Source organism: Trachinotus anak, unplaced genomic scaffold, assembly GCF_046630095.1.
Source record: "Trachinotus anak isolate AG129_WGS33_773 ecotype Australia unplaced genomic scaffold, CSIRO_AGI_Tana_v1 ptg000005l, whole genome shotgun sequence".
Classification (NCBI taxonomy): Eukaryota; Metazoa; Chordata; class Actinopteri; order Carangiformes; family Carangidae; genus Trachinotus; species Trachinotus anak.
In genome coordinates, this window is record NW_027273856.1 from 23,134,814 (window position 1) to 23,161,984 (window position 27,171).

Here is a 27,171-nt window from a genome sequence, read left to right on the forward strand (position 1 = left end):
AGCTGTTTCCCCCTCACAGCAACAGGAGCTGGTGCCTTGCTCCTCTCTCTTCCTCTCTCTTCCTCCATATTTTTATGTGCATTTGACTCTCTCTCACTTTCTCTCTTACTTTTACCCTTACATTTATCCCTATCCTGACACCTAGTTGTTCCAGTAATCTCATTCTCATTGCAGCATTCTGCCTCTCCCCCTCATATTTTGGTCCATCTGCCTCCTCCACCTCCACCTCCTCTCGCTCTCACTCTCTTCCTTGCATCCTCTTTATGCCACACAGAAGCGTCTCTCTCATTTGCTGTCCCGCACTTGTCCGTGCAGTAGCTACAACCTTCTCCTCATGCCTTAGACAACTCTCCCTCTCTTTCTTTTTACTCCCTACCAGTCTGTCCGTCATCCTGGGATCTACAGAGGCAAGCGGAGTGCCGGTGTCGGCCATGAAGCTGGTGAATGGAGGAGGAGGAGGAGGAGGAGGAGGAGGTGGCGGAGGAGGTGGAGGAGGTGGAGGAGGAGGAGGTGGAGGAATGGCAGGAGGGGGAGAGAAGACAGCCTTTTCCTTTAAGAAGTGCTCTGCTTTCCAGTTTGTCAAGAGGAAGGTGAGTTTGGATTACACACACACACACACACACACACACACACACACACACACACATTTGGGAATGGATGCATCTGTGAGTGTGTGCCTGCACATGCACACACAGAGTGAGAGGTATATTGGCTGGGAGAAGAGGTGTCACAGCCGGAGTGTTCCCTCTCTCTTTCTATGTGTGTGTATGTGTGTGTGTGTGTGAGAGAGAGAGAGAGAGAGAGAGAGAGTGTGTGTGCACGACAGCGATGATGTCATTGTGGAAGCTGAGCCGCGGTAATCAGGCGCAAGATTTGACTCCCTGTGTGTCCATGTTTACTGTGTGCGTGAGTCTGTTTCTCTGTGCTTGTGTTTGCTCCAAAACACTGTTGCATTACAGAACCCACAAGTGTCTGTTGTGTAGAAATCATGACATCACTGAGTTGGCGAGGTGCTACGCTGTAGTTCAGGATTTACTCAGCACATCCTGCGCTCTGCTGCAGTGCTGTCACTAGGCTCGTTTCCTCTGTAATGTTAATGGTTTGCATTAAATTGTTTCCTTGCTTGGTGTGTTTGTGTCATGAAAGCATGTGCTGACTTTTCCAAAAGTACAGGAAATAAATGGACTACACAAATGCACTTGAGGGGTATTAGGCACCACTTTTTAATAAGGACTTAACAAAGATGAATAAGTTGCAACTGAAAGCTTTATCAGTGGTAAATGAATGTAAAACTTAAATCTTTCACACAGGAATATTGCACCAATGCACAGTTGACTAGTACAGCTGCAGAGGATTTAGAGGGATTTATTAACATTTACAGCTACAGTGACTTTTATCGCACTGTCCCACAACCTTTATATAATTTAACCTTATTGAAATTACCATTATGATGGCCTCTAATATTAGCATTATGCTACTATTTCTATGTCTTAGACTATTTAATTGAAGAGTTATGAAGAGTTAACATTAACAAACAAACTGCTAACCCTTTTTGAAGTCTCATTAGGAGGCAGTGCATTGACATATATTGTTGAGTTAGGGTTTTTAGTGTTTTTACGTGTAGTAAACAATGAAGCAGTTAATTGACTGAGAGCAACTAGTTTGATAATGGAGTGATTGCTTGTCGTTCTTTAAAGGTGTAATATGCAAGTTTTCTCTGTGGCCTCTTGCTGGGAGCGCATGGTGGTGGTTGTGGTGGTGATAATGGTCGCTTGCCAAGAGCCTAAGCCATCACTGTGTTTGCAACACAAGAGGTTGGTTTACGCCCTCGCATCATGGCTAATTCTTCATCCTGTCATGCTGAACTGAGGTCAGACTGGATGCTACAGTGACTCACTACCAGAAAGTGACGAGACAGGAAGGGTCGGGGCTAACTGGTTGGAAGGCTAAATAGACTAGAAGAAATAAAGTGGTAGAAGTAGAAGAAAAACAAGTTGAAATTGCTGTGGTTTTCCAGCTCTTGGCTAGGAAAGGAATGAAGTTTGATGCTGACCTTGCATGATTTTTCTGTAACGATAGCAAAAACATATAGGACCTAAAACAGGAATATTTAGTCATCTGCAGAATAACTGAAAATAAAAACAATGGCTAGCTGCAGGTCTTTACAGATGTAAACAATCAATAAGAGACTAAATAATAATTTAAAATATCTTGTTAGTGTCATGCTGACAATGATTCTGGCCTTTCTGTGTCATCTGACATCCAAAAGTAAATATAAAACATTCAGTGTAATAGGTAAATAGGAAGTTTCAAAGGGTAGATGATGAACAAGGAACCCCGTTAATGGAACAAGCACCACAGTGGTGATAAATTAAAATGTACATTATTGCAAAATTAGTTGGCATGAGAAAGAGTTTGTTGGACTTGCGAGCTTCAGTATATACTCCAATTTCAATAAACCTCCATTAGGGTTTGTTACACTCACTCAAAACATGCCGCGCATGACAAACAGTTCGACTTCTGCTTCCCTAAATCTGAATAATTTGCCGCTGATTTACATGAGATCAAAAGAAAACACAGAGCAATGTGACTGCAGGGTATGACGGGAAGGAAATCACTAACATTACTTCCAGCCTGTGGAGGAGAGGTGGATTGATGCATTCACTCACTAATCAGTCCATTGCTCGGAGGATATAGCAGAACATTATTTTTTCCATTACCCGAACAGTGCAATAAAATAAATCAGATAATAAACTAAGGGTTTATTGCACAGGTTCAAGTTAACGCATTTTCAGCCTTAGGGAGAGAATCCTTTCCAAGATAACAAAAAATTGGCAACAATCAACAATCATTTACAGTATGTACTTGATTAATATATCTCCACTTTAGGTTGCTGGGTATTTACAAACTTTTCTAGTCTGGATGTGTCATCACCACCGTATGTTGTTGCTCGCAGTGTGGTTGTCTAAAGTGTGTGTGACTGGGAGTGTTGGTCTCAGATGGTGTTACAGTATGGTGTGGATCACTGATGACTCGCCTGGTGAATATGGGCAGATTGTGTTGTGTTAACACCCACACACAAACACACATGCACTCCCACAGGCACATTCTGCTGCGATGAGTCTCCCATGGGATTTTTATACTAATCAGTGAGTTAGAGCCTGGAGATAGATAGTTTTCTATCTATCTATCTATCTATCTATCTATCTATCTATTCTTGCTTTTCTTTTGCATATATCTGTTTAAATCCAGCTTTCCCTCCATGCTCTACCCCTGCCAGAAAAAAAACCAAAAACCTTCCAGATATGCATCAGCACACAAACCTAAATCAGAATTAATGCCTGCTGCTGTTCAGGGTTTATTTGTCTCTCTATTTGTGTCTAAATAAGCCTAATCACATAATGGGGAGAGCACAGGTCCAGGCCGAGCACTGCATCAGACAAATGAGTGAGGGAAACGATGGAAGGAAATATAAAATCAATGGCCCTGTGAGTCCAAATGCTTGTTTTTGTCTGTGCATTGAGATTGTGCATTTGAGATGATGTCTGACTAAAGGTAAATAAAAAGGCAACAGTGAACATGATGCACGATTGTAATGTACGGCTCTTCAGTTAAATTTAAAGTAGGCCAAAAGGAGGGAAGCTTATTTGCGTCCGTGAGCATGACATGACTTGTGCTTTCTTGTGCCTAAGGTGAATTAGTGAAGCTTTAGATGACACCTGCCATCACTTTAATTGTCAGGGTGACATGTTAAACAAGAGGTATGACAGCACACGGTTTGATCCACGAGATACTGCCAAAACAGTTCTCCCTCTTTGTATCCAATGGCAAACAACAAAAGAAAAATGTCATGTAATTGGAAGTAATGTCTATCACATGAACACACAGTTCATGTATGTGGAGAAACGTGTATAGAAGTGTTCTTCCTTTAGGTGTGTGTCAGTGGACTTTTGCTCCAGTCCTACAGTGGCTGGTTTGTTTTTGTGTTGACCTGCTGGAATGTTTTTCCAAGTCTGTTTTCCTTCTGACGCGACATGCCTTGACATGCTGTCTGGCTACCCTTTGACTTAGGCATTTAGTCTCAGTGAGTGTGTGTGTGTGTGTGTGTGTGTGTGTCTGTCACAGCTGTCTGGACTCTGTTCTGCTCAGTCACGGGCTACTGTCCCATGGTGTGTGTTTGCTAAATGTTCGGCTCACGCAGTGGGACGGGATTTCACAAGGCTTCTCATGAAAATGTTGCCTTTCTCTCTCCCTGTCACTCTCCCTCTTTTCTCTTGTGTCAGTTTTTCTGTTTCCTCTCCACCTCCTCACACACACACACACACACACACACACACACACACACACACACACATCTGCGCGTACTTCTATCTTTGTGAGGACACTCGCTGACATAATGCATTCCCTGGCCCCTTACCCTAACCTTAAGCATCACAACTGAATGCCTAACCCTAGCCCTAACCTAAACCTAATTCTAAACCTAACCCTAAAATCAAGTCTTAACCCTCAGAATGTGATTTTTCTTGAGAAGTGAGGACCAGCCAAAATGTCCTCACTTTCCCAAAATGTCCCCACTCTGTTAGTAAAATACTTTTTTGGATCCTTACTATGTAGCAAGTACAAGTACACACACACACACACATACACACACACACACACACACACACACATGTGCACACACACACACACACACACACACACACACACACACACCACACACACACACACACACACACAGGGTTTTACGGTTAGTGACAGTGCTTTACTGGGAAATATTAGTCACTGCAGGAGTGATGTGTGTACACTGTGCAATGTGCTTTGCATGCGCCAACTTGTGCCTGTGTTGGAAATATAACACCATTAAACATTACTTATTGTTGCTAAGTTATGATGTCAACATCCATTAGAGGCAAAAATGTAGAAGGGTTTAATTAGTGATGGCTCATCATAGTAGCATAGGTATGGATTGATCTTCCTGGTGTGAAGACCAACTTTCTCCAAGTTTTGTTGACATGAAAGCAAGTCAGAGGCTAAGAAACTTACATTAGGTCTGACACGACGGACTCTTATTTCCTTCTTCATCAAGTTTCATTATTTTACATTATGTCATCAACATGCGACAAGCGTATATGCATATATTATGTGTCATCCTTTGCATGTTCCCCCTCTGATTCATGTGTTCAAAGTGCTCCACAATCTGTGCCACTTTGAAGTGCACTACTATGTGTGTGTATGTGTGTGTGTGCGTCCTTCTTGAACTGTCATGTAATTAGGGATAACAAAAAAAACCCTCCTCTTTTTCTGATCAAAGGTTGCAGCTGGCAGGGTTGACAGTGTACGTGCATGTGTGTGTCTGTGAAGCACCTGTGCGACTACTTGTAAATACATGTGAAGACAAGTGATAATGTGAAGGTGAGTTCGAACCAACCGTTTTTGACATGCCTCTTTCCCGTGCAGGTACGAAGATGGATGCGGAACCCCAAGGTGAGCGTGGAGAAGGCCCAGGGGAAAAACCTCCTCTACCCCTGTCCAAAGTGTCCGCTGGCTGACGACCTGTGGTACACACACTTCCCCTCGCCTTACGGCTGCTGTCACTACGCTGGCCTGCAGGGCGGCCAGTACTACCACCATGAGCCGTGCTCGCCATGCCCTGCCAGTGGGCAAACGAGCAGCCACGACAAGAGCAAGGGCTGCAAGGTAAAGGGAAAAACAAACAGAGAGCGAGTGTGTGTGTGTCCTTGACTGCATTTGTGTCACAACCCATTCATTAAGTCACACTCTACCCTGTGACACACAATCAACTGCCTGTGCCTCATGAGTATCATTTATCACTTCCATCACACACACAGCTGTAGGCAGAGAATAATATGCTCAGGCTTTATTTAAAGGATGATTACAATTCAATACAACTTATTTTCATAGTCTGGCCATCATTTCTAGTGCACCAGGTGTACCCACATTTTATTCACCAAATATATTACTAGAACAAAGAAACAAAAAGCCCCAAAAAGAGAAAGAACTAGAAAAAAACAATGCAATGTCTACTTTTAACCCTCAGTAACTGGTTAAATATGTCCATGCATTATGATTGGATTCCGGGGATTTTATTTTTTTCTCTGTTTACATCATTTTAGGGGCCTGAAAATGCAAAATAATTCAGTTATCCACAAGTAAAAAAGCAAAGACTACAGACATCTGGAGATATAAATATAGGTTTGTGTAAAATAAATGTTTTTTTCCTATCCCTTAAATCAAGACATGACTCTGGTTTATCTTGCAACCACAGAGATCTCAGTTTGGGAAGGACTGGCTCAGATTTTCAAACAAGTTAAACAAGCAAACACTTGAGCCAGATGATCTAAACCATTTTAAAGCAGCTAAACCAGAAATGTTATCAATGACAATGATCTATTACTGCACAGACAAAATGCATTAGGTTTGGGTCATAATTGCACTGTCCATCCTTGATTTCTTTTCAGTTTGACCAACCTCAGACATCTTTTTGGCCATGATGACACATTTCCAGGCAATGAACTCACTGAGCACAACATTATTATTATTACAAATATGCTAAGACTATGAAAATGAAACAAGTTGTAATAAAATATCCTTTATATCCTAAATGCTGCCTGACCAAGCATGTCTAGTGAATCTCTCAAACTTTGCCGAGATGCCAAATAGTTCAGGCTGAATTTTGAAGGAATGTGGACAGAATAATGCAGAATATTGCCATTTGGTGTAATAATACAACTATAAAAATGAAACAATGACAGTGCAATGTTTTTTTTTGGTTTTTTTTTTTATTAGCATCCCAACGTATTTTGGGGTACAATTTACTGTATAAGTGATATTGTCATTCTGTGTGGAATAAACAGTGTAAGAGTAAAAATCTGAGAGATAAATGAAGAGTTAATAAGGAGGATATGACCTACTTCGTAATGTGTGTCATACAGAGTGGGAGGTGGTCCCCTCTCATCCCACCATCCCCTCTCCACAGGTGGGAGCGTATCCACTAACACACTCCATAATGACACTTGACTCATTTCACAGACCTCCCTCTGTTTGCCCATTAACGCTCAATGAAAGAAGTCAAAGAAGCAAATTAGGCACTAACAGGACTCTAGACATTGTTGTGTTTGTCTTTGTTTCCTCCCTTTCAGCTCCACCACGAGCGTTGTTACGTAACAATAAAAACTAAAGCGACTAGGGTGTTTTTCAAAGACCCCCTTGTTGTTGCTCACCATGAGCTGGTGTTTGTGAAATCAGAGCAGGAGGCAGATCATCAGGAGAGAAAGGGAATTTTTAAGTTGATTTCTTTTGTGTTAAAAATTAAATTAATCAATTAATTAAACAAAAAATTTAAAAATGAACAAAGCTGGAAGAAAGGGAAAAGACAGAACTGCCTGCAGCTAGCCCAAACGCACACACACACACACACACACACCAGTCCATTCACGTTAATGCCGCTATTGCAGGTGTCCAGGCTGTCCTTGGTTATGTAACTGCAATCATAATAGCTATCCCACGCCTTATCAATCATCATACCCATCAATTGGTTCCCTGCTCGTGTGTGTGTGTGTGTGTGTGTGTGTGTGTGTGTGTGTCCCACATAGTCTCATGCGTGACAGGAGAGAATGAGTCATCACCATCCCAGCAAGACTAAGCCACGCTGTACTGTATGTGTTTGCATGTGAGTGTGTGCACTGAGAATCAACACAGACGCGTGTAAGAATATAAAACAGGATTGTGTAGCTGTCTATTGCTCTGTTCTCTTCCCTGCAGCCCTTTAGTTTTTTTCCATTTTGTTTCATTTTGCCCTGGTTTTCTTTTCCGGCCGTTCTTCCTCACTCTATCTCTCCATCAATTCCACCTCTTGCCCTCACAACCAATAGATCTGTCACTAATGTCTCAGTGGAGACAACCAGTGTGTGTGTGTGTGTGTATGTGTGTGTGTGCAGAATTAATGGGTGTTGTGGTGCTGTGGGAGCAGGCTGACGGGTTAAAGAGGTGGGGGCTCAGCGGTGAGTCATAGCTAGCCTTCACTGTGGCTGTGTGTGTGCATGTGTGTGAAATCAATACAAAGCCAATGTAGAGTTAAACAGGGTTGACCTACAGTAGCTGCTCATAACTCATATGTGGTTTTGTGAACCGAGGCTCAATAAATGGAAAATTACAACATACAGCAAAACCTAAATATGGAGTGAAATCCATTCTTCCTGTGTTTGACTTTGTGTGGCATTGCCAAACACTCCACGACAAAGTTCAGCACACAGACGTCACGTCCTGCACTGTTCCCTGCATACTGTACTATATCTCGGCACACTCTGTCCAAATACTTCACAACTCGGGCCCTCAAAGTCGGTGTGCCAAACACTCCCAGAGCGTGACACTTGTTCAACAAATGGAGCAGTAAGAGAAACATTACCCTCATATGCCAAACATTCTGCTCTGATCTTGAGGAAGCCACCCACGACCCGACTCAAATGCAAATGAGCAAAGCTTCACTATGAAATTTGTCAGCCCTTCAAAGTGAACCTTGTCAGTCGCTGTCTAGCAAGTGTCTCAGGCTCGGACTTAAGAAAGTGGGCTGATGGCACCGAGAGGCTGCTTTCACATTTTAGAGGAGGTAAAGATGAAGGAGACGGCAGATGATGACAGACAGTGTCAGATTAGTCTTAAGCGTGCCGAGACAGACAGGAAAGCTCTGGGGATATTTGTCATGGTCATGATCTGTTGTTAATGTGGAAGTATATTATTTTGCTTTAAGTGCCCTGTATTGTGGAATACTGAGTATTCAGCTGCTTACCGTCGCTTTTCTGCGCTACACTCATTGTGAGCAGAAGCCTTTGTTAGAAATTGTTAATCTGTACTCGGCAGTGAAATGTAGTTGCAGCTGTTTGTTGCCAGAGGAGCTGCACCACAGCTGAAATTAAAGGGCACAAAATAAATAAAATATGAACTCTGCAATATTTGACTTAATATAAGGACATTTACACCACCCTCTTGCACACTCCAGTGTTCCAAAAAAGTCCCTGACAGATTGCTCACCTCCACTTCCTCCTTATGAAAAATCTATCACAGCACCTTTTTTTCTAATTAGAAAGCATCAGCACTATTAAAAATGCAGGTAGCTTAGCTTTGCCTTGACCCAGTGCTTTGAATAGCCTTCACCCTGGTGCGACTTTCGATAAGTCAGAGCCAAAGCTAAATATAGACCAAGCTTTATGGCGCTGATCTTATTATATTGTAAAATCAGTGTACTGAATTTATGACACCCGCACTGTGTCCATAGGGAGATGATAGCGGAGGAAATGAGGAAACAGAGGAGGAGATGTTTACTGTAAGCAGGAGGAAGGATGGGTAACAGGAGTGTATGGAAGAAATTATAATTAACTATGGACAAAGAGTAAAAAATAACGACAGGAGAGGAGAAATGATGGATTGACAGAGCTCAGGGGAGAGACGCAAATAGAGGAAACAGCGGAGACAGAGAGAGAGAGAGATGAGAAGAGCTGAGAGGACAGTTTTATTAGACGATAGAGGAGATGAGGTCAGAGCATCTGCCCCACTGCCTGAGCAGGACCAGAAATCAAAGGCATATAAATCCTCTTGATAAGGACGTCCTGTACTGTGCCATTACACACCAGCACACTGTCAGATACACACAAACACACACAAAGCTAATGCAAACGCAGCCTTTCCACTAATCTCTTGCATCAAGACTGCAGTGTTCCTGATGAAGACTTAATCAGAAATGAAAAGAACATGTACTTTTGCTGACTGATGGTTGTCCTGACATGTTATCTCTTTTGTCATGCATTTTCTCTACAATTTTACAAGACCTTTAGCAACACTTACAGCCTACGAATACAGTGTAAGTAGTACTTTTTACATACAGGGTAGGAAATATTACCTGGAATTAAAACTGGTGCAAAAGGGACTGGTTTATTTTACAGTCCATATATAGACTTGCACATAACATGGAAGCTTTCTTGCACTTTTCATAAAAGTAATAAAAAAAAGCATTAGCTGTTGACTAAGATGGGCTTATTCATTCTTGCTTTTAGAAAAATTACACAAAGGAACAGGACACACATAACAGAACATGGAAATACATTTAATAGACAATACATGAAGATACACCCTCCACTTTCCCCAACAACAACATGAAAAAAGTGTAAGTGTAAAGCTGCAACTCCTATTATTATTCTTTGTCTTACTTCAGTTTGGGGGATACTTATGCTGTAATTTTTGGAACTACAGTCTCCATAAATGAGGGGTTTGGAGGAGGTAAACAGGAAGTACAATGTTGTGGAGTAAGTTTGTCACCTCTTGGTTTTTCAGGTATATTTCTTTCAATTTTGGCACTATTTAAAGCATGCTGAATTATCTACTAGCAGTTCCTTTTTACTATGTTTCCATGGATGTGCAGATAACTCTCACTGGAGTACTTTGACACTAAAGAAAACTTAAAAACATGTTGATTTTCAGGCAAGTTCTGGAGTTATAAGGAGTTTTCCGCAACTATTCATGATGAAATCTGAGATAATGATAACTTCAAGGAAAAAAACTGGAAAAAAAAGTGTATGATGTCTATGTGTTAAGATTTGACTGAGTTATGACTCAGAGAAGGAGTAGGAATTTTGATGCAAATTGTGGCAATGGGGAGTTAAGGGAGGTTTGGGTCACAGGCACTGTTGAAACTCCAGCCACTGACCATGTTGATGAGAGGGCTAAAACGCTGGCTAAGCTACAATAATTAACTTCCCGTTGTGGATAGAACACCAACTTGCACCTGACCCCTCTTACCTCTTGCAGTATCTTTTCCTTGTGGTTCTCCCTCTGCCCCCTTCAACCCTTCACGGTTAAAAAGACACACAGCAGTAGATGATACCACAACAAATTTTTATTACACTTTCAACTCTGTCACCCTACACACGCCTATACAGTATTACACAATGTAATATTAATCCCTCTTACACTCAAAGTTGTTGCTACCTATTTTCTAAACTCTTGTCTTCTTCACTTTCATCCTGCATGTACCCATTAAATATTTTATTCATACCCAATATACAAAATAATTGCCCTGTAGGATGTTGGCTAATCTAACATGTTAGTTCTCTTCAGGTAAGATACAATATTTTTATATCATATATTATATAAGCTCATAGCATTACATAAGTTGCTTACTGTCATTATCCCATGTTCGTATGGTCTGTTCTGATCACGGATCAGGTGATAGTGTTAATCAGTCAGTGTATTCAGTATTGGTTTAAACACCAACTTTACCCAGAATGGACTGACCAACTCTGGTCCTTATTATGTTAACTGTCCCAAACTCATTCATGCAGAGGAAAGAGAGCGAGAGAGACAGACAGACAGAGAGAGAGAGAGAGAGAGAGAGACAGAGAGAGAGAGAGGAGGAAGGAAGGCAGGAAGTGAAGCAGAGAAGACGGTGGGTGAAGAAATCCAAGGAGATGAGAGAAGCCAAGCGTGTCCTAGAAGAACAGTGATTTTTATCTACTCCCCTGCAGCCTGTGTGATGTGGTTGACTATTGATTAGATCTCAGCTGACAGGAGTGGCACGAAGTAGAGGACGAAAAACTGCATCTGAATTCTTTACAAATTAGTTTGGATGCAGAAAAGCTCTTACCTCATTTGTCAGTGAGGTGAGCTCATCCTGTTAATGTTTTGTTAGAGTAAGGAACAAAAGGCGTGATCATATTGTACCCTTGTACAATATGACCTCACAGTCAAGAACGCCCAGTCAGATGATCAGTAGGTCACTAGTGTTTTAAATTCATGTCTCTTCGGTTAGCTATCCTGTTTCGCTCTCCACAGAGAGGAAACAGAAGGAGACAACCTGTGACAAATCCACCTCTCTTGTTCTCCCTCAGCGGTGACAAGGCCCTTTAGGCTAAAGCTCCGGTCCACAAATGCTAATGCATCGTGTCTGAGCTGGTGAATGAGACTGGGAAGGGGCAATGACAGTCAATTTCCCTCAAAGATCACGTCAAGTGCGACTGTGAGTCGATCACAAGTACAAATGCAATTCAGCCGTGTCATAAGATAACAGGTCTCTGTAGAAGTGGAACTGCGTACATCTTAGGACTACACATTAGCTGCTAACATTGTCTTCTTAGAAAAATGTTTCCGTGTAGGTTTTATTCTCTGCAGTGCACTGTAGGAATGACATTTCTGCTAAACTTTGCACTTCAGACTTTGGTTCTTGGTTCAGTCTTATCTGAGAAGTGGCTTTTCCGAGTAGCAGCAAATCACAGGCACTTCACTTCTTAATGAAGCTAATGGTTAATGACTTGGGTGTCAAAGATCGCACCGTTTCACCAGTGACCTTTTACTAGCGTTCCACTGACATCTTCAAGGCAAGGACAGGAACTCTGGACTGCAGACGCCTCCCACGCAGCTGTTTAAATCTGAACTGTGAACACTAGATGGAAAATCTTGATTTTCTTCTGATTCAACAAAATTTATGAGTTAATGATTTTCCACAGACATTTAAGTCAATATTAGAAACATATTTCAGTATAATGAAATCCAGTGCAACACCACAAACTACAGTCCACAAAATGACTATAGACTCACTGACAGAAATTTTGAGTCATTGTAGGGTTGTTGTATTGGTTTGCGTTTAATGTAGTTGGGTGTACCTAATGACCTGTTGCCCTGGTGGGTCACACCATGCCCCTCCTCTCTTACCAAAAAGGGTAACAGCCTTGCAGAAAGCTTTGGTTGTATTTGCCCTGAATTGCATTACTGTCAAAACAGTTTTTAGCCAGCACTGGGAATAAAAAGGAATTAAGAGGAACAACCCACAAGATCCAATTATATTTGATACAAGGAGTTGCACAGGGAGCCAAAAATCCCTTTCCAAATTGTTGGCTTGTCATGCATACTGTACCAATACCAGGGAGGAATGCCTCTTACACCAAACTTCTGTTTGAGCTCTTCTGAATAGTTCAGCTAATTGACTCAAAACTTTTTTTCATCCTTGTTAAAGACTTCAGCACATATTCACTTTTTCTCCACACAAATGCCAGAAGTCAGAACGCCCGGTGTCATTCAGATTCTGTGCTTAGTAATGAAACTGGTGGGCTGCCAGCTTAGCATTGGTGTAAAGCCAGTTTGTATCAGTTTCTCTATTAAAATCACGTCTTATGTCCTGTACAACACTGATATTTTCCTGCCTTTATTGTTGTGACTCTCCTCTGATTTAAACATATTTAAGCAGCATTTAAATGAGGGAGCTCTCCCATGGTCTGGAAGCCAGTTCAAAGCTACCACTGTTTAGCATACACTCAGCAATGGAAAACTGCTAATCCTTAGCTATGCTTTTGTTCCAGAGCCAAGTACTCTGGCAATGGAAGAATGTGGTTGGAGCAATAAACTTGGGATTGTTTTCCTTGCATGATCTCTCCTCTTTGCTCACAGTAGATGTACTGTATATATACACATCCCAAAATGTACATTTGTTTTCATTGTTACTGCAGGATTATACAGGCTGTTTTTCTGCCAAAACACAAAAAGGAGGTAAATAGGCGTGGAGGTAGCACCTCATACCTTGACTACAGTTTATTTCTTGTCATACAGCGGGATGTGTGAAATAGCTTTGTAGTGTTTCAGCCAACCCTGGATACATTAAACTAAGGGGAGCTGAAGAAAGAAAAGCGTGACAGGTTTTTTTGTGATGTTACGAGTCATTCTGACTAATCTGCGTCAGGTTTTATAGAGTTAGAGAAAGCATTTGAGGTATGTTGGGAGGGGCATACATACATGGTGACTTTATTTTATGACTTTATTTATTTTCAGGGTTTCAATGCAAGAACAGCTGACAAAGGAGGCAAAATGATTGGGGGAAACTGATAATAGTCATCATTTTGACTTAAGAGATGATACATTTTTTCCTTCCCCAGTTAAGATGTAAGTTTAATTCTATTATCTGATATCAAATGGACAGTGATATAGGATATATTTAGTGTGTAATCAGTCACTTGACGTTCACAAAGTGCAAAAGGGAGGTATAAAAAAAATGCTGTATCACCTTCTGCACCTCCTGTGGATTAAACCCTCAATATCTGGGAGATCCACCGGCATCAATACCTCTTTCCCTGATGCACCCCCTCTCCCCCCTCCCTCCCCCTTTCTTTTTGCTGACCTTGGCCCACTAGAAAAAAAATGGAGCACCCTCCCTTCCGAGTCTCATTCTGAGGGAATTTGGGAATTATTGTTGTTCTAATCTACCCTGAGAACCCGGCTAATCCCCTCTTCCATCTTGATGTTCCAGAACTAAAGCCAAAACTGCGCTACAGAGGCTCAGCAGCCTGACTATGCAGTGTAACTTCTTTTTTTTTCTATCCCATTCACATACTCAGCTCTGTTGAAACTGCTTTGTGCACTGAGATTTTTAGGCTTATGGCTCACACTCGACAGTTGGGCTTAAATTTGACCTGATCTGCTACCAGATGGACAATATGCTTACTCATGGCATTACTGGTGCACAACAACAAGCTACTGTGATTGTGCTTTGTTACTACATACTGCATTCTGTTGGATTGTAAAACCTATTAGTTTTACTGTTCCTTCTTTTCCAGTGGAAGTCGGCCTAAAGACGTGGCTTCGTGGCACGAAATCCTTGAAAGTCCACAAACAAAATTCTAATGTAGCAAAAAAAAAAAAAAAAAGAAAAAAAGGAAGCTATGAACATTAGCATATCATGCTAATGTAATACATCTAATAGCAGATTGCTTCGGGTCAAGTTTGGATTTGGTTGCTTCACCACTTTGGTTCAGACTGAAATAGCTCAGCAACTTTGGGAGTGCTATGACATTCTTTACAGACATTCATGTTCCCCAGAGGATAAATTCCTCTGACTTTGGTGATCCCTGACTTTTTCATTTAGCACCACCAGCAGGTAGCCATTACCAAAGCAATCTATTAGAAAGGTGATAAGGTCAAAATTCAATTGCGTCCAGTCCTTTGATTAATGACTAAATACCTGAAAAATCGTTACAATACAGTCAGTCTTTGTGTTTAGTGCTAATGATTAAATCTCTGTGTGTCTTTAACGAGTTGCCGAGAGATAAGAAGGAAGAATGACACAAATCACAGGCATTATTAGGTCAGGTATATTAGGTCAGTCACAAATCTGTGACATAAATATACACTTTTATTATACAAGAGAAAGTTTACATCCTTTGACTTCTGTCAAAATGAGGTAATCAAATCATTTTAACCACAAACCTCTAAAACAAGATCAGCCTTGTCTGTGAATATACTGCACTGTGTTTTTAAAGTCTGTGATCCGCTTTTTTCACCTTTGGCCAATTTAGTCAAACTGTGCTCATGCAATGTGAAATGTTTGGGTTGTTATGACTATCTCAGTGTGACAGGAGGTGAGGTTTAGTGTCAAAACAAAGGAGAATGAAACAAATCTCATAATAGCCCCTGCAGCAAATAAATAGGCTCACTGCCACACAGATATATTCTCCGCTTTCTGTTTATAGAGATGAAACAAAAAGAGGAAGAAAGACAGAGAAATATGGGAGGAGATGCAGAAAAAATTCCAGGGTGGGGGCAGCTGTTTTAATTCCCAAGAAAACTTGAATGAGTTGAGGCACAGTGGATGACCATGAATATTAATGTGTTTGCCGTAAAGTCAGGGTTGAGAGACCTTGTCTCATTGCTCCTCAGGATTTAAAGATGAAAAAATGACCCAAGAGGATAAAAGTGGCTGCAAACCTGAAAGCAGCTTAGGGTCAATATCCCAATCTTGAAATCCCAAACTTACCCTTTGGTCCATCCCTATTCAAAAATAATATTAAAATTTTTTTAGTCCTGCTGTCTTGTTTCTCAGATACCCGCTCTCTTTTTTAGGTTGACTTCCCTCTTCCTCTGTTGCTTACTCTAGACAGTATTTCTGAGGCTTAATCTCCCATGGGAGATACTGTACACTTGGTGCTGGTATTCCATTTGGATTGCTTGAATCAAACTTCTTTGATTCTCTGCCCTTTGGGCTCTGACTTTCCCCCTCGCTCATTCATTTTAAGACCCGTGTTTGTGATCTAGGAACAAAAGCGGGGAAAAGAAAGGGAGTAGAAAGAACTGTGACCTTGGTGTTAATAAGCAAGTTTTATCTCTGACAGAGAATGGGATGGCTTATGTAAGACTATCTTGCACTCTCATTCTCTCTGTTTATCTTTTTGTCTTTCAAACATATTTTTCTTTGTCCCCACATCTCTGCGTGCACCTCATTCCCTCATTCTACTTTATCATTCCCCCCCACTGATGCGCTCTCGCTTTCCCCTCATTTCATTACTCTTTGATGCTCAGACATATGTGGAACATCACAGAGCCTGGTGGAGGTAGAGTAATGCACCATGGGGAGCTGGTGGAGGACAGAAAGGGGTAAGGACAAGGCGGAAACAGGGTTAGCAGGATAGAGGGCCATGGTTAGACTGGCTAATAACACTGCTGTGAACACAGTTCTAGAGGGAGCTACATGACTGCATTAGCCTGAGTGCTAATTATTACCAGGTGCTGTACAGTATACTAATCACTTATCATGCATAACCACGGTATCACCCCCCATAACTGGTATTAGCTAGTGCCTTTCCCTTGTTGTGAAGTCACTGAAAATGAAGCTTTTCTAAAGCCTTTTTAAACCCTTTCATGCCACAAAGTCTGACAAATTGCCACAAGTCACGTGACTTGAGTCAGCCTCGGTTGGAGCTGAAGACGGCAAATTTCAAAATCTGAAAAAAAAAAAAAAAAAAAAAAGGGTGTGGAGTTAGAAGGAAGTGAGCTTACCAGACCTCTGTAGCCTGCTTCTCATTTCTGCTTGAGGCTAACAACTTGAGGCCACATTAACTGCTGCAGCATAAGGCTACTAAAGCAAATCCTAACATTTAAGTAAAGCTCAACAGACTCACTCTAACACTTGACATTACATTAAATTACAAATGTCTTTCTGGTAGATTTGAAATGTTGATATGTTGATGCAGTGTGAGGCACTGCAATGTCAAATAGGACTGCACTATTTTGAGATGTTGCTTTAATATACTGTGCTGTTTATGGAGAGTAAAGGGCAAATCTTTAGGTGACGATGTTACATAACTTTTTTAGTGACTAAAAAGTTGTTTTTCAAAGATAATCTGTATAGAACTCATGCAAAGGCAAAGGGCAAAGAGGTGAGTGAGGTGGCAGAGACAGAGAAAAGGGGTCACGAAATCTGGATATGCCGCATGTGATGTTTTTATTTCTTGATTTATGGAGTTTTGGGGATGATGTGAACATCCTGGCCATAGAATGAGAATTTCCCTGGACTATATTACATCCTGAGTTTATGAGGTAAAAGGACAGATCTTATAGGAGTAACCTGAATAATAGCAGGGCCACTGTTGTCTTAAAGGGTTGTAGAACAAAACCAGGTCAATGGGCAGGGAAAAGGGGTTAAGAGGAGAGGGAGTCTGGACATGGTATTCACATATCTGTGTGTGTGTGTGTGTGTGTGTGTGTGTGTGTGTGTGTTTGTTGTACTTCCTGTCCACATATTTTCTTACCCGCTGAAAGAATGCATCATTCCCTCTCTGGAACAAGGTTCAGTTAGAGGCCATACAATAAAGGATGATAAATTGCATGATAAACATGTACATTAGAGCCTAATAAAGAGCAGTTTATGGGTCTGTACATACATAACTATGATGAAATATTGCTTAGATGAAGAATTTTTATGACCAACAGTTTAGAAACAAACACGCAGATTCCTCCGCTCTGTCCCAGATGTCTTTCCTGTTTATGATTTGAATTTGCCAATAAATACATAAATACACTGAGAAAAGATAAAGGTGTGAATTTTTATGCAAAACAATGTGAAAAATGTGGCAATGTAAATTCAGAAGAAAAAAACTGTAACTGAGAACAAAATCATTCATATACAATTTGTGTTTTAATGAACAGACAGCAAAGTAATCACAGAATTTTGATAAAAAGCCATTTTTAGAATCACTTTTACACAATGAAATGCTGTTATTATTATTGATTTTAAGGTGTGTTTGCTGATTCTGGCTGTATTCATTTTACTGGTTAAATAAAAAAAAATGTATAAAACATGTTCATTACTGAGCTATAGAGGTGCTGGTATTACTTCCAATATTTCCTAAAATGTAGGACTATTCCTTTAACATTTTAATAGTAATATGTGTTAACAATACAGTTTAATTTCCTCAGTAGACACAGATAACACACACACACACACACACACACACACTGTTATGACAGAATGCTATCATGTTGTACTTGACACCCTCAGTAATTGTTCGGATCCATTCTGTCCTTCCAGCACCGAGCTATAATTACAGTCAAGGGAACAACCATTGACACACAGGGACAGTTTTTCGCCGACTTGCAAGTTTGGACTCAAATACACTTGCACACATACACACACACACACACACACACACGCGCACACATAATCTCAAACACACACATTTCTCCATGCCAAGTTGTGGTAATGTAGAGGTCCAGCTGAGCAGCAGCCACGGATAGAGGCCTTGATAAGACTCATTTGATATGGCTGCAGTCACTGAACCTGTCCACCCTGTGTGCCAAGGACGCCATTTACCTTACATAACAGCCATTCTGGGTCACTAACACATCCATCTATGCAACTCACTACCCTCAAGAACTATGTGCACCTTGACCTTACCTTCCATTGTCCCGCATATCTTATATTCCTCTCTCACGCCTTCTCTCTCCTCCGCGCGCGCGCGTGTGTGTGTGCTTTTAGGGTATTTGTGTTTTATGCTCGTCACCTGCTAAATGATGATTGAGAAGAGAAGTTTGTGGGGAAAACTTTTTCTCAGGAGAGCGTGTCACTGTGCTCCTGTCACATGAGAAGAGATTACTGGGAAGGCTGAGACTGGCTCACTCAGACTGCCTCATGTGCAATGCAAACACGAGCCTCAACTATTCACTCATAGAGTCACGGCTGCAGCTGTGGTAATTTCATAGCTGATCTTGATATATGCTTTATATGAAATTTGACATTTTGAAGGATTAGAATAACTCATGTATGCATTCTTCAGAACTTACAGCACGTACAAGTACACACAGTAGTTGTTTCCTTGATCTCTGTCATATCTTTATATTTTAGTTTGGTCCATCAGTGACTTTAATTAAGATGACCTCTGTCACTCTTTAAAAAGTGTAATGGTGTTGATGTATAATAGGCTCCCCAGTGGCACATGTCTTTTAGTTTACTTCAGTTATAAGGGAAATAGATAATAAAGTCTCAGAATGAAATATGATGAATATAATGAAAATGCTAAAGAATGGGTCTCTTGTTTATTATAGAGGTGATATATGTAACAGGAATGATATGAAAAGGTTATGACAAGGAAACACATCAGGCATGTATCTGCTAAATATCAATGACAACCAAACCTGTTATCAGTTTGATGACAAGTTGTGACAAGATGTAGGAGGAAGTTTATCTGCAAAGTTCTGAACCACCAACAAAACTTTATAAGTTGACATCCGATTGCCAATAGCATTTATTGTTTTTAAGCGTGTATATGGTTGAGAGTAGATGTCAACCAAATGAATGTTATGATAAGTGCATTAAAATCATTATTCATCATTAAATTCATGAACTCCCACTTGGGGCTTGGGTTGGAAGTAAGACTCACTGTGGGTTACAGCAGTGTGCTTATGTCAGTCTCTTTAGATGCTGCCGATAAGCTTGTGACCCATTTCTCTGAGATGCTGAGACATCTATTCCACATGTTTGGTTTTAAACTTTATCGGCCTAATGGAAAAAAACATGATTGATCTTATTGTTGCAGGTCAGGAAGTGGAAGATGCTTGCTCGCCATCACAGCGACGGCACAGCCAAGCAGAAAGACGCAGACTCAGACGTCCACCTGGGAGGTTGTCAGTCGTGGGGAGTCCACGCCTCACCCCTCCTGGCCAGCCCGGTCATGCTGGAATGCTCCATCTGCAGTGGTCCCTACATAAGCTACGCCCTGGAGGATATCTGGCAGCCACGCCAACGCACACAGGCAAGTTCGTTGTGTCTGCAGCTAATTAAATTACAGGTAGCAAACACTCATTTATCACAGTAATCAGTGGATCACAAAGCAGGGGACTTCCAGGTGTCCTTGATGAGGGAGTTCAGGGAATCTCTAGAGAAATTATGAATTGTCAACATCTTTTTATAACATCTTGTTAAATTACAACAGATGTTTTTTCTCTGGGTTACATGGGGTAAACAAATGGTTAATTACATAATAACATCAACTGGCAGTTAATGTAAATACTTATAGGGCATTATTAGTTGAAGTTATTATTTGAAACAATACACAGCCCTGGGTTTGTGCAACACTGCTTCATATGCAGTTTATTTTTCTGATTCACCTGCACTTTGGCCACAGATCATTTGGCTCTGTTCACTGCAGTGCTGACACCACACCACATTTAATGCTGACCGATACTGCCAATTGGTATTCAACATGAACCACTTTTAACAGTACCTAATTGTCAGGAAGTTATTTCACAGTTTATGACCTGTAGTGATTCTGTATTTAACATGAAAAAGTTTGGGACCAGCAGTTTAGAGAAAGGCCCATTAGACAACTATTTTGTCTTTCGTGTAGCTTTCCACCATTTTTAATACTTCTGTTTCTGTTATTAGACAGTTGGAGGAGCATGAAGAAATGGCTTGATTTAGACAAATGAAGGAAAATTCACACTTATAAGTACTATACAGGCAACTGTGTAGCAAGCTAACAGTAGTGCAATATGATATTTAACATTTCTCTCTGTGTCTGAGTTGCTTTGCACCTTCTCTGCACTTCTACAAAATGAAACACATCTGGAAAGTAAGTTCTTATTTCATAACATAAGAAATGATTCATAGTTATTTGGCTTAATTCAGCTTTATTTTATTGGGAATTTGACTATTTCCTAAAATATAGTGTCAAAATATATAAAATTATGAAACACAATAATTCCATAATACTGGAAAATGTAGAAAAACAAGATTTTTCACATCTGTGTTAATAAAATATGGTGCCTATTTGCATTTCTTTTATTTCCCTCATCTTTTCTTGAACAAAAACTAAGGAGAAACATCCAAAGAAATGTACTAATTTCTTTGACGGCAAAAATCAAAACATTTCTAGCCTTTTTACTGTAAAATGAGTTTTGTCATATGACTCACAGTTGAGTCATGCAGGCCTCTACATCTCCTTGACCCTTACAAAGACAAAAACTATTTCCCAGATGTCTCTCTTCGCCGCTGCTGAACCAACAACCCAAACTTTCTGTCTTGTGTTGGAAAAATAAATCCGCCATGAAATATTAATGAACAGAAAGCCTAGATTCGCCATCACTATGGATACTACTCCATCGGATCTCTTTACTGAATCAATAAACAACCTGAAGTAAGAGAGAGGAAGGGCATGACTGAAGTGAGGCAAAGGGAGGGAAAGGACAAAGGGGCATGGTTGGTGAAGTGATTGTGACAGTGAGGAAATGTAGACAGTACGAGGGGATATGAACCGCTAGCTATGTGTGTGTGTTTGTGTGTGTGTGTTTGTGTGTGTGTGTGTGTGTGTATCTGAGAGGAAAAGATTTGATAGACGTGGCTACTGTCAGCTATATTAAGACTTATACAGAGATGAAATGACCAGCAATGATAGGCAGGCCGTTGGAAGCAGCGTCTCTGAATGACTTACTGATGAGATTGAAACAACTCATGCACACACAAACACACACACACACACACACATATACACACACACACACACACACACACACACACACATACACAAACACACACAAACACACACATGCCTCAGCTTGTCTTGTTCTCAGAAAACACCCATGGGAGAATACTGAGAGCTGCGATAAGTTTTCAGAGCTGCTGCGTGGAATAGCAAAACTAGGCTAAGAGTGTATTTAACAGAGACACTTTGAAAAGTTGATGACTGACAGCGACATCTCGAAAAACTCATATCTAACACGACAGTGCAAGTTTCATGGGAATGTCCTGAGATATGAATGCTGCTGGTCCAGTGACAGCTGCCAGTTATACTGTTACTGTGTGTGAAACGTGTAAGTGGGACAGACTTCAGTAGCTGCTATTGAGACTTATCTACATGTATGTTTACTTGCATATTTCTGAACCATGTAGCCATGTATAGATCATTGTATTGAGTTTTATAATCAAATGGGCCAAGTCAAAGATCAACTCTCACACACAAACACACACACACACACACCCAACTGCACATGCAGTACTAGAAAATACAAACATTCACTCAAGTGCTTTACTTAAGGACAGTTGTAAAGAACTTCTGTTTCTCCAAATGTTGATGGAAATATTTAAGTTTCCTTCATTTAGTTAACTGTTAGTTAACCAGCAATTACTCATTACTTTTCAGATTAAAATTTTACATCATTTATAAGACTTTATAAGCGTATATAGAGCATATAGGAGGTAAATAAGCACATTGTGGTGTCATGAAGCAGATGTCCTGTTTCATTCCTTGGCCCAAACTCATTAAGACCGGTCAGTTTGAAACTAAAGCACAATCTTGTCATGTTATAGAGCAGAGGTTTCTCACCACTTTCAGCACAGGAGTCCACATGATTTAATGCAGTCTCACCCTGGAAACTCAGCTTCATTAAAACACATCACGTGGGAAACCAACTGAAACTGGGGCATGAACCAGTCTGGGTCAGGAACCAGTGGTTTTGGAAATGCTGATTTAGGGTGCTGCTGTTCAGAAAGGTCATGACTCGTGTTGTCTCTGTACGCCAAAACTTGTCAAGAGCCAAGAAAAAGCAGCTTAGATCAGTGCTTTCCATACTTTGTGACATGTAACCGTTTTAACTTACAAGAAGAAAAAACTATGATTAGAATAAAATCAAAAGAAAGATAATTTGGCAAAAATATGTCTTCTCTACTTCCCTGTCCTGTTAATCATGTAGTGACCCTTCAGATTTGTCTTGTGTCGCCTGGTCTAGATTGTAGCTTATTTAGCTAGCCTAATTATCAGATGGCATTGGAAATGATGTTATATGCCTAAGGGCTGTACAGGTTCCACAGGCTGTGCAACACCTATTACCATTAAACTGAGTTCAAACAAAAGCTAAACTGGATTTGCAGGCTTGGACGCACAGTCTGAAACACTAATGTCAGTGCAGATGCAGCGACATGTCACTTATTTGTGCTTGAATACAGCTTCATGGGTATTTTGTTTTGTTTCCTACAAGTTGTTTGTGTGCTGTAGCTCACTAGGCTGAAACAAACTATGTCCAACTTTTCATCTGCTTGTGTTTGTGGTTTGAGTGTTTGTGTTCTCTTTACTAAGCAATGCCATATTTCTCTCCCAGGCGATGGACCTGTACTACCACAATGAGTCAGACCCAGACAGCTACTGTTGCCCTGGCGACAACAGTAAGTCACCACCAACTAAGCCTGTTGTTTTGTATTTTGTATTTTTCCTCCTGTCTCTCCTTTTTTCCCCCCATCCATCTTTCACACTGTGACTCCGCTGCACAGACTCTCCCTCCTGTGTTATCTTTCTCCATCACCTCCCTCTGTCACTGGCGGCTCATTTCTCTTTATTATCTGCAGTTAAGTTTATTTTCACCATCAATCCAAAATGATCTTCTCCCATTCATTCTCTGTCTGTTTTTCTCTTGTTTGTTGTTTCCCTGGTGTCCAAACCTGACGGCTGTGGAGGCAAAAATGATTCAGCCTGCAGACACACACTTTGCCACGTTACCTTACCTCACCACTTGGCCCTCTAATCCAACCTCTAAACAGGATAATAACTGTTGTCCATAAACCCAGATTACTATTTGTTGTTTTGTGGAAACTCGCAAAACAGTACTTAGAGGCACAATACACAGGACTGATCATCATACACATGACACAGTGACCTTTTCTGTTTACAGCTTCACTGCAGCAGAAGCATGTGCATATCTTGCTGTGCTTCTGTGCTTACATGTGTGTCACTGGGCAAGAGTCCATAATCGGTTTATAGCTGACATAACTGCAAGTGACTGTACTTTAATTTTCCATCATGCCCATTATTTCTGCCACACATCACAGTCCAATCCAAAGGGCACAGTCTGAGTGTGTGTGTGACATTTTGGCATATAGCCTATCTACAGTATTCCCTCTTGATTAAAGTCCCTTTTGTTACCTTTACCTTTGGTACCTTTACCTTTACCTGTGCTGGGAATCTTGCAGACACGAGCTCTTCTCGTGAGTGTATTTAGGTGTGTGCATATGCATGAGTGTGTGTGAACTAACTTATTTTTCTATCTGGACTGAGAAAATGATCAAATTCTAACTAACATTTAACATTATTCCAATGCATTGTGTTGCATTGCAATAACATTATTTTGCTTTTCCACATAGAACCATTCATTTCTACTCTTGGATAGTGTGCACATCCTTATCACTAGTGGTGGAGGAAGCAATACTGCAAAATAAAAATGATCCATAACAAGTAAAGTACTGTATTAAAATGTCACTTCAGTAAAAGCAGAATTATTATCAGCAAAATGCATATAAAGTATCAAAAATAAAAGCAGTCTTGCATCTGTGGGTGTTATACTATTATATATCTTATTGTCGGATAGTTATTACTAATATGTAACTAGCATTTCACTGTTGACGTTACTATTTTAATTGGTCAAGGTATGACCAGCTTCAACTATTTTATGTACTGTTGGTTAGTTTAATTAAACAGTGCTACATATTATATGTATCATGACCTCATTATATGTTTGTATGTAAAATCTTTATCTATAAAGTAACTAAAAAACTAAAGATGTGTAAAGTGTAAATACAAAGAGACAGAAAATGGAAATACTCAAAGTGCTGACGTGTTTGTGGCAGATCTGCAGGTATCTGCTGTCTGCTGGAACATCTCCAAGAAATGAATGTGACAAGAGCCCTATTCTGATGAAAATGTTTTTCACTGGGAGTAGTCGGCCTGTTAATTATGGGAGTTTTCCGAGAGAAATCCAAGCAATTAGCTGAGCTGGTGACAAGCTGTTCCTGTGGCCTCGGCCGCGATGCTGCTACACCCTGTCTTTCCAAGTTCAGCAATTAGCGGTTTCAGAAGCACTTTTAAATTGAAGAGTGTCACACATCTGAGTCGTTTATGGTGATGCAGTGACATGTGTGATGCAAGGAGCTGCAGAGAATAATAGAAAGTGAGGTATAGATCCAGTAATAATAATCATAGAGAATAGCAAATCATTGGTCAGTTTCCCAAAAATAGACTTTGATTGTGGCTCTAACTATTTAGACTTAAGATAAACATCTAAATTCATCACTTGCACAAAGATATCTATCTCCTTACTCTCTTAAGTAGGGTTAATTTGTGAGGATTTCTGGATAAATTAAGCCTTCTTTCAAACTAAAGAACATGGCTGACATGTAGAGCCACTCAGGTCCATTCAGTCTATTTGAAAGTGTTTGACTTTTTGGATGAATTCAAGGGTAACAGGGACATTTTGCTGGAAGAATTCATACCAAAAACCTGCTGTAGAATAAAATCTCTATCTAAGCTCTCTAAAAACTCTTTTTCTTCTCATTGTTCTCTCTTCAACATTGTTCTTTGGTTATTTTTTGTCATTTGATCACACTGGTTATTGATTGTTACCATGGACACAAGGCTTAGTTGAAAGTTAGTGTGGGGATTGGGTTGTTAATCTTTTTAGGCCTGAAATGTGTTAGTCTTCATTTTTGGGAAACTGTAGACTAATCCTAGAGCAAAACGAAGACTGGCCCAAGACTTCAGACAAATCTAAAATATCTTTGTGAGACCTGCCTCATGTCTGAGTTCTCAAAGAGAAAGTACAGAGTGGTCTTATGTAACAAAGCATCTGCTGAGGACACCCTCATTACACCACATTAGTATGTTCATCAACTTGCTGCAGTACAGCTAATCAGCATATGCACACCGAGTTACAGTGGTTTTGGTTCTCAGATGTCAACAGGTTTATATAACATGTGATTACTAAGCCTGAGTTTGTGTATGTGTGTGTGTGTGTGTGTGTTCTTTGCTCTTTTGTTCTCAGCGACACGAAATACTATCAACGGCTCCTTTTCTGAAGCTGTTATTTACTCTTTTCTCCCACCATTTATGATGCATCACTCACCTGCCCCACGGAGCTTAAACAGGCAAACACACCTACACAAAGACATGCACATACACATACATTACAACAAAAAGATCCACATTTAATTCATAAAGGCACTCCCAAACCAGAGTCATTTGACAGTTTGTTGAATGTTTGTTGTCCTTATACCCTGAAGATTTACAGCTTTAACAGAGACAGACTTGAGTGTGTACACTGCATTCAGATTTAATACACCTCCTGTCCCTTAAACTCACCTTTGAATATTATAATTCTAGCCTTAATCCAAAACCTAAATCCTCACCCTCAATCATGACCTCATTAAAGAACGAGGATGCACCAAAATGTCATCTCTGTGCAAAGTCTAATAATAAACACATAAAATGCCCTAAAAAGTAAATCATTCTTTTATGGATTCACGAGGGCCTTATAATTTCCTGGAAGAATTTTAAAAACCAAACCAGGAAGAGCCTCAACAAATCTGTACAATGGAGGTCACATGACCAACTGAGGTAGCTGAATGGATAAGTAGGCTACTTTATGGGAGCCTAGCAAGCCAAGCAGGCCACACTCACACACTGACACTTCACCATATCCAGTGGCAAAATAAAAGCCTAGCTGTCCTCTCTGAATAGCTGAGGCCTTTATGTAACAGTGTCATTTGGTTCCTCACCACCGAGGCTCATTCACATTCATCGCCAGATCAACCATAGCCACAAACACACTCATCATCCCCGGCACAGAGAACGGACATTACAAGATGGAGGGAAGGGAGAATGATGACAGACATGAGCGGACCTGATGGATGGATGTCATCTGCCGGAGACAGCGCGAATATGGGCATGTGCTGGTCTTTGTGTATGTGTGGGTACGCTGTTGTAGGTGGGTGGGCTGAGGGAGCATTTGTGTGTGTGTGTTTGTGTTTCTACTACAACTTTAATATCCTGCACCTCAACCCTTGCAGCGAAACTCTTCCTGTCCGTTCAT

The 27,171-nt window shown here is 40.6% G+C and overlaps 1 protein-coding gene across 1 annotated transcript in view; it reads left to right on the forward strand.

Moving 5' to 3' along the window:
• The first annotated feature begins 416 nt into the window (after positions 1 to 416).
• sgk1 (serum/glucocorticoid regulated kinase 1) overlaps positions 417 to 27,171 on the forward strand; it is a 35,907-nt gene continuing 9,152 nt past the window's right edge. Inside the window, exons 1-4 of the mRNA XM_071479060.1 lie at positions 417 to 590; positions 5,458 to 5,697; positions 19,860 to 20,075; positions 23,416 to 23,479. Of these exons, the coding sequence (XP_071335161.1) occupies positions 432 to 590; positions 5,458 to 5,697; positions 19,860 to 20,075; positions 23,416 to 23,479 (679 nt within the window). The 5' untranslated portion in view covers positions 417 to 431. The remainder of the gene's footprint in view (positions 591 to 5,457; positions 5,698 to 19,859; positions 20,076 to 23,415; positions 23,480 to 27,171) is intronic.